Below are 6,316 nucleotides of genomic sequence, written 5' to 3' on the forward strand. Positions count from 1 at the left end.
GAGAGAGAGAGAGAGAGAGAGAGAGAGAGAGACAGAGAGCGACAGAGAGAGACAGAGACAGAGACAGACAGGTCAGCTGGCCCCACCCGAGGCTGAAGAGCAACAGATGATCATGCTAAGCTTGCTAACTGTTCCACCCTCTGACAACTGCAGGGGCGTGTCTTAGAGAGAGGCTTTTATACCAGAACACAGCTGCTGTGACGAAACCGTGGAGAAGACACGTCACCATGGAGAGCCGTTAGCCTGCAGTACCACTGCTCTACCCATATGAGCAGCAAAAACACGTTTTTAGACCAAATATTAGATTTGAACAAATGTGCACAAAAACATCAAAATTAGCACAGAAACAGTACTATATAACATTTTAGACACATTCTAGACAGTTTTATCAGCTAAAAAAAGTTGATTTTGGGGTAAGTTACTCTTTAAGTATTTACAGGAGGTTTAGTTTAAGTATGTACAGTAGGCTTAGTTTAAGTATGTACAGTAGGCTTAGTTTAAGTATGTACAGTAGGTTTAGTTTAAGTATGTACAGTAGGTTTAGGGTAAGAGGTCAGGGATAAGCTATAGAAATGAATGGAACTCCATGAACGGTCCTAATAAGTACATAAATATAAACTTGCACGTGTTTTTGTTTTCTCAGTGAAACATTTTTAACAAGAACTTCATGTGATACAAATCTTCTAAGTTTCCAGAACTTCCACCATGACACAGTTTACTTTGTTACTTTTTACTTCTTGTTTTGAAAGTTTCTCGTTTCATCAGCTTCACTGTTTTGACCAGAGAATTAGAAAAATGTGGAACTTTCTTTGCTTTGTCTAAAGTGTTGTCAAACTATSTAAACTGTTCTTCATCTCCCTGTATGCCTCCGAAGGTCCAACTCTATAGGGTAAGAAYCCTGCAGCTGTTTTTTTTTTACATTAGTTGATGCCTCTCAGATAAACTGTCACGATGTCGACTCCGTCAGTTCAGAAAGTCAAACAGGAGCTTGTTGTGTTTAATTGATTTTGGTTTCTAAATGAGYAAAATCAATTATTTTTATTAGTCATGTGAAAGAGATGTCCTAGTCTTTCCTGCATGTCTCTGAATGGAGCCAGTGTTTTAAATTAAGCTTTTTCTGACTGCACAAACAGAACACCTGGCTTTAATTTTCATTTTAACTGTTAAAAGCAGTTGAAAGTAACATTCTCCTGCGTGGTCTTTTCCAAAAGGCTCCAGTGTGACATAAGTTAGCTCTCTGCTCAGATAAACCTTTTTGAAATTCAGTTTATCAGAAGCTGCGAGGCTAACTCTGAATAAACACAAGATAAACAAAACTCTTGATGTTGCTTCAGTGTCGTCTTTATTAATCATTGACTCCTCTCCCATCATGCTCTCTGGGGGCAGTTACTCTGTCAGACACTCGATGAGCATGCCAACCATGAGGTAACAAGGCTGAATTCTTTCTATGTTTGCTCACATTGCCTGTTTACAGACACACTCCTGTGTTAGCAGTTGTCTTTTCTGCTTCCCCTCACCTGTATGTGTCTCATCTGTTTGTATTTATTTCCCTAAAACACAAATTTAAACCATTATAATTAAACAATACAGCAATTTTACATACTTACAACCAATAATTTGTGACCTTGTTGGGTTATTTAGAAAATTAGGCCTCTTAAACCTTGATGTTCTCTTTAAAAATGTAAAAATATTTATTTTGTTCACAGAAACTCTCCCAGCTTCAAATCTTTTGAGGAAAAAGTTGAAAATACAGTTTCCACTATCAAGGTAAACTTGATTTGTGTGTATTTTTGTCTTTATGGGGATTTTAAGATGATAAAGTTGTTTTTTTGATGGTATTATTTGTAAGAGTGAGCCCCCTTGTGGCTGATCTGCAGTACAGCAGCAGCACATTCACATAATTTAAAAATGACTACGTCTTCTTATTTTTCTTTTACGCAGACTAAAGTCGGTGGTCCAGGGACCGGTGGCAGCTTCGAGGACGTCCTCTCGTCTGCAGCCAACGCAAGCTCCCAGGACACGCCCACTAACAACCTGACGGACAGCCCCGAGGGCCAGTGTTAGAGCCACACTGAGGCGGGACTTTAAAGCAAGAAACTCACAACACTTTGTTGTTTCTGCTGAAATTTCTGACCGAAGTTGCACACCATGTTTTTTAACCCGCGTGCAGACAATCTCGTTAAAATTTCCCTCGCTCCTTTCATGAATGTTCCCGTGATCCGGTTTGATTCAGCTTGGTGAGCTTTTATTTTGGAAAGCTCAACAGATCGCGAGCTTTAATGAATCTCACAGGAGACCTGATAAATAAAACAAGTTGTTGGTGGATTTGAAAGCAAAGACAAAAGCTCCCATCTTCGTTACACCAGTTATTCTGACAAACCGATTTTCTGCCTGTACTTCCACGGGTTTAAATGTATCAATTTGTGACGATTTTCCTCATATCTCGCGAGAAAAAAACTCATTACAGCTGAAGAATTCTTAAATCTCAGAGGTTATTTATTCCTCTTCCTATTTATTTTAGATACAGCTGTGTTGAAGGGCTTTAAAACTAATTTTTYACACAAAAACACAAACATTCCAGGAAATGTGTGACTTTTAAAAAACAAAACGCTTGAAGAAGCTTTTAACCACTACCAATTGTTGCACAACACAGGAGATAATGTTACTTTTTAAAAAAAGTTGCTGTTTTGGCCCAATATCTGGCATTATTCAGTTTATCGTGTTTATTTTAACAGATTTCCTGCAGCTGAGACCGTTAGGATTGTTTAAAGCATCTTTAACTTCGCGTGTGAATGAGCTGCTCTACAGAAAACATGAAAAAGTTTATATATTTTCTGATTCTTAGTTGCAAAATGGCAACTAGAATCATCTTTTCAAAGAAATACGATTTAACATCTCAGTTTGTCATTTAAAATAATCTCCTTGCTTTGCCATCGCAGTCATATCTGTTCTGTAACCAGTATTTTTATTTTCTTTTTCTGCACTACAGTTATTTATCAAGATTCAAGCACTAAAATAAAAATCTTAAACACCTAAAAACACTGAGGCAACATGTTCTGATTATATCATGTTTAGATGAATTAAAGAAAAAGAAGTACATCTATATGATATTTTTAGGACTGGTGTGTAAATATTAACCAAACTTGATGCACTCGTTTTATACAAGATAGACTGAAATATAATCCTAAATGTTCTGGAGCGTTATTCTGAGCACGATGATGATTTTGAACAGAAAAGCCTGGAATTTGTGCTACTTTCCCTGCGCTAGTGAAGCTATTTTCAAAACTAGCTGGGAAATCCTGGTATGTATGGTTTAAGGTTTTCTTTTTCAAATAAATAAATAAATGGATTCAAACCCATTTTATCAACACGAAGCCTAAAAAGTCAAGAATTTTGGAAAATGTGCTTCGTTTAGTTTTTGTATCCCTGCTTTTGATGTGATGAGATGTCGTGTCCGAGTTTGATTCTGCAGCAGGATCAGAAAATAACTTGTTAAAGGAAATTAGTACGGCACTGCAACGTTTTCCCTCCTTTTTATATGATTATTTCTGTGACGTCAAATCTACCAGGTAATAAAGATCTATTACCAAAAATGTATTTCATGTGCAATAAAGCTTGATGTGTAAAAATGTGAGATTTAACGACTTTTCTCTACTTGGAAAAAAAACTGATGAAAAGATATAAAACAGTAATACAGAAAGGAAGCGCTGTAGGAGGTTAAACAAGTTTAGTATATTCAACAAAAAAAATGTTTTATAGTAAAACAAAAGATGATGTGCCACCTACAATAGTAGCCGTTTTCAAATTTCATCTTTTAGAGAAAAATAACTCATTAAACAGTTTAGGTTTAACCATCTGCAGAATGAACCTAAAAGAGAATGAGGTCATCGCTGTAGCTTTTTTTGTTTCAGGTCCATCTAAAAAAAGTTTTTTGCATTCAGTCARGATGCGTGTGTGAAGTCGTGTTGGGGTTCAGATCCTGACGACTCTCCGGTTTCTTGCTCCTCGTGTCGTCAGTGTTGTGACTTCCCCTTTGATCGTTTAAAGAGCCGAGCAGTTGCAGAACATCTGGGTGGTGGAACTGACCTAATGGTAAAAAAGAATCACAAAGTTTAAACACTAAAAACATAAATAAAATTTAAAAAACACACTGATGGCTTTACGGGTTCGAGACGACCTACCGGTGGTGGAGTCGAAGAACTCCTGCAACCTTCCCGGCGCTCCCTCCAGCTCTTCGTACTCGTGCGCCTGCAGGATCATCTCCAGGAGGTCGAACTGTTTCACCAGCCTGGCTTCTGGACTGCGCTGATGTTCGTATTCCTGCATGCGACACAAATCATTTTAAAATCCCAGCAAAATGACAGATGGGATGCTCAGACTTTACAAGGTTTGTAGCAAAAAAATAAAAATAAAAATACCTCCCACAGAGCAAAAAGCTCCTGTTTGAGTCCCTCCGGCAGAAGATTTGTCAGGTGTCTCATCGCTTCCTGAGAAAGAAGCAAAACTGATCAACTTTTTTTTTAATTTTTGTGCAGCTGATTAACTGTTGGATTTGCGGCTCACTTGCCTCCTCTCTCCTGTGCTTCTCTTCCTTACTGACATTATCTGATGGAGCAATATCTCCCACAATGCACTCTGCCATATCGTGGACAAGAGCCAGCCTTATGCACCTGAGCAGAAATGCACGATGAAGGTGTCTGTCTAGACAAACGACTCGTTGTTCTTAAGTGAACTTCCACCCACCTGTCTCGGTCCACTGTGGGGTCAGTGATGGTCAGAGACATCATAGCCATGCGGTACATGTGGTCCGATACGCTCTCTGGTTTCTTCACCTTCCTGTACACCCAGCCGGTCCGGGGCACCCTCTGAAGATAAACACAAAGGCGGGGTCAACAAAAACTAGATTTTTCTTATTTCGTAAAAACACGACTTTCGTGTGCTGTTCGTCTTCCACTTTACCCTCTTGTTCCATTTATTTTAAGATAAGCACTACACAATATACTGTCAGGTACAAAAACTAGGATGGTAAGGACTAAAAATGCAGCCAAGTCAAATTAAAAATCTTCAAAATTACTGATGAAAATCACTTGAAAATAATCAATTTATTCTCTTGAAAACTTATTACTAATAAAATGGGGTTTGCTTAAACTGCAAGGTATCAGATGTTTGTCATAAACCTGCATATGTTCATAATTAATGATGTATTTCAAAAAAATGCAGGATGGGTGCTGTTATGATGACAAATCTTTTAAGTTTTATCAACAAACTCTTTGTTGTCTCTAAAATACACTAAAAAGCTACCAAAAAAAACCATAGCTAACTTTTAAAATACGTCTTACTTTGAGTTGTCCGATTAATTTCATAAACTGCAGCATATTCATGCCGGGTAATTTCTCACTGGTGGCCGCCATTACTGGCCTGATGACCCGGAAGTAGAAATGTGGAATTTACTGATGTGGTAACTCGAACACACCGCTAGATGGCAGCACAACCAGCGTAGAAAGAAGAACGAAATTAGAACAACATTGCTAAATTGTGTTTTTAACCTATTTTATTTATATTCATTCGTTTTCCGTTTTCATGTCTGTGCAAGAAAAATAAAATTCTAAATACATTAGATTGCCTCCGTTTAAGCAACAAAACGAGAAACAGTAGCGAGCTCGACAAAACGGCAAGAAAAAAAAGGCACGAAGAAGAAAATTCTCACCGGATGTTAGCAGAAGCGGGAGATTAGAAAACGTAAACAACTTGACGCGTGAAGCATTTGTTTCGTGCTTAAATTGTTAGCAAAATGCTGAAAAAGCCATCCAAGMTAAAAAGTACTATTAGGACAAAAGCAAAGGGTAACGTGAAGGTCGGACCCGCGTCAGAAGCGATGGTGAGTGAAGACACGAAGTCTGGCACCGTCATTTTGTTCATGGTTAGCTTAACTGTGGAACAAACAGCTGGTGTTTACTTGGATCTCAGATTGAGCTGCTGACACTGATGTACCTGAACAGCCTGGCTGAGGAGGCCAAGGCCAAGGCGTTTGAGGAAAAATCTGCAACGATCCGAGGTCATCACGTTAAAGCGGTCTCCAAGGTAAACGAAATTTATATTAAATACATATTTGCACGGGGCGAAAGCTTGTCTTAGAAAAGAACACAGCATTTWATTTAAGAAAACTGAAGACATAAAATCAGTCAGTAAGGCAGTAAATAAAGAAAATGCAGTGTGAAAGCTGAATGACTGCTAAAATCTGCTGAAGAAGCTAAAAGCTGCAAAAAGCTTCATTGCCAATGCAGTACTACCTTATGTATATAACCTTATGTATACC

General features: G+C 38.2%; 3 protein-coding genes across 6 annotated transcripts in view; 2 read left to right on the forward strand and 1 right to left on the reverse strand.

Annotated features, from left to right (window-relative positions):
* Window positions 1–3,629, forward strand: part of tpd52l1 (tpd52 like 1) — a 16,250-nt gene extending 12,621 nt beyond the window's left edge. For 2 of the 4 annotated variants that reach the window (XM_014011919.1, XM_014011920.1), the window contains 4 exons: window positions 875–889; window positions 1,387–1,425; window positions 1,707–1,767; window positions 1,942–3,629. In XM_014011919.1, the coding sequence (XP_013867373.1) occupies window positions 875–889; window positions 1,387–1,425; window positions 1,707–1,767; window positions 1,942–2,064 (238 nt within the window). In that variant the 3' untranslated portion in view covers window positions 2,065–3,629. The remainder of the gene's footprint in view (window positions 1–874; window positions 890–1,386; window positions 1,426–1,706; window positions 1,768–1,941) is intronic. The other 2 variants (XM_014011921.1, XM_014011922.1) reach the window with 1 other exon arrangement.
* Window positions 3,630–3,712: 83 nt separating this feature from the next.
* hddc2 (HD domain containing 2) lies at window positions 3,713–5,412 on the reverse strand (the record flags this gene model as incomplete). The annotated part of the gene is given in 6 exon segments (XM_014011923.1): window positions 3,713–4,086; window positions 4,182–4,320; window positions 4,419–4,487; window positions 4,568–4,670; window positions 4,744–4,865; window positions 5,340–5,412. Coding segments are annotated over 6 exon segments (654 nt in total). The 3' UTR covers window positions 3,713–3,937.
* Window positions 5,413–5,684: 272 nt separating this feature from the next.
* cenpw (centromere protein W) overlaps window positions 5,685–6,316 on the forward strand; it is a 2,997-nt gene continuing 2,365 nt past the window's right edge. The window contains exons 1-2 of the mRNA XM_014011924.1: window positions 5,685–5,878; window positions 5,968–6,081. Of these exons, the coding sequence (XP_013867378.1) occupies window positions 5,792–5,878; window positions 5,968–6,081 (201 nt within the window). The 5' untranslated portion in view covers window positions 5,685–5,791. The remainder of the gene's footprint in view (window positions 5,879–5,967; window positions 6,082–6,316) is intronic.

This window comes from Austrofundulus limnaeus, unplaced genomic scaffold, assembly GCF_001266775.1.
Source record: "Austrofundulus limnaeus strain Quisiro unplaced genomic scaffold, Austrofundulus_limnaeus-1.0 Scaffold86, whole genome shotgun sequence".
NCBI classification, from domain to species: Eukaryota; Metazoa; Chordata; class Actinopteri; order Cyprinodontiformes; family Rivulidae; genus Austrofundulus; species Austrofundulus limnaeus.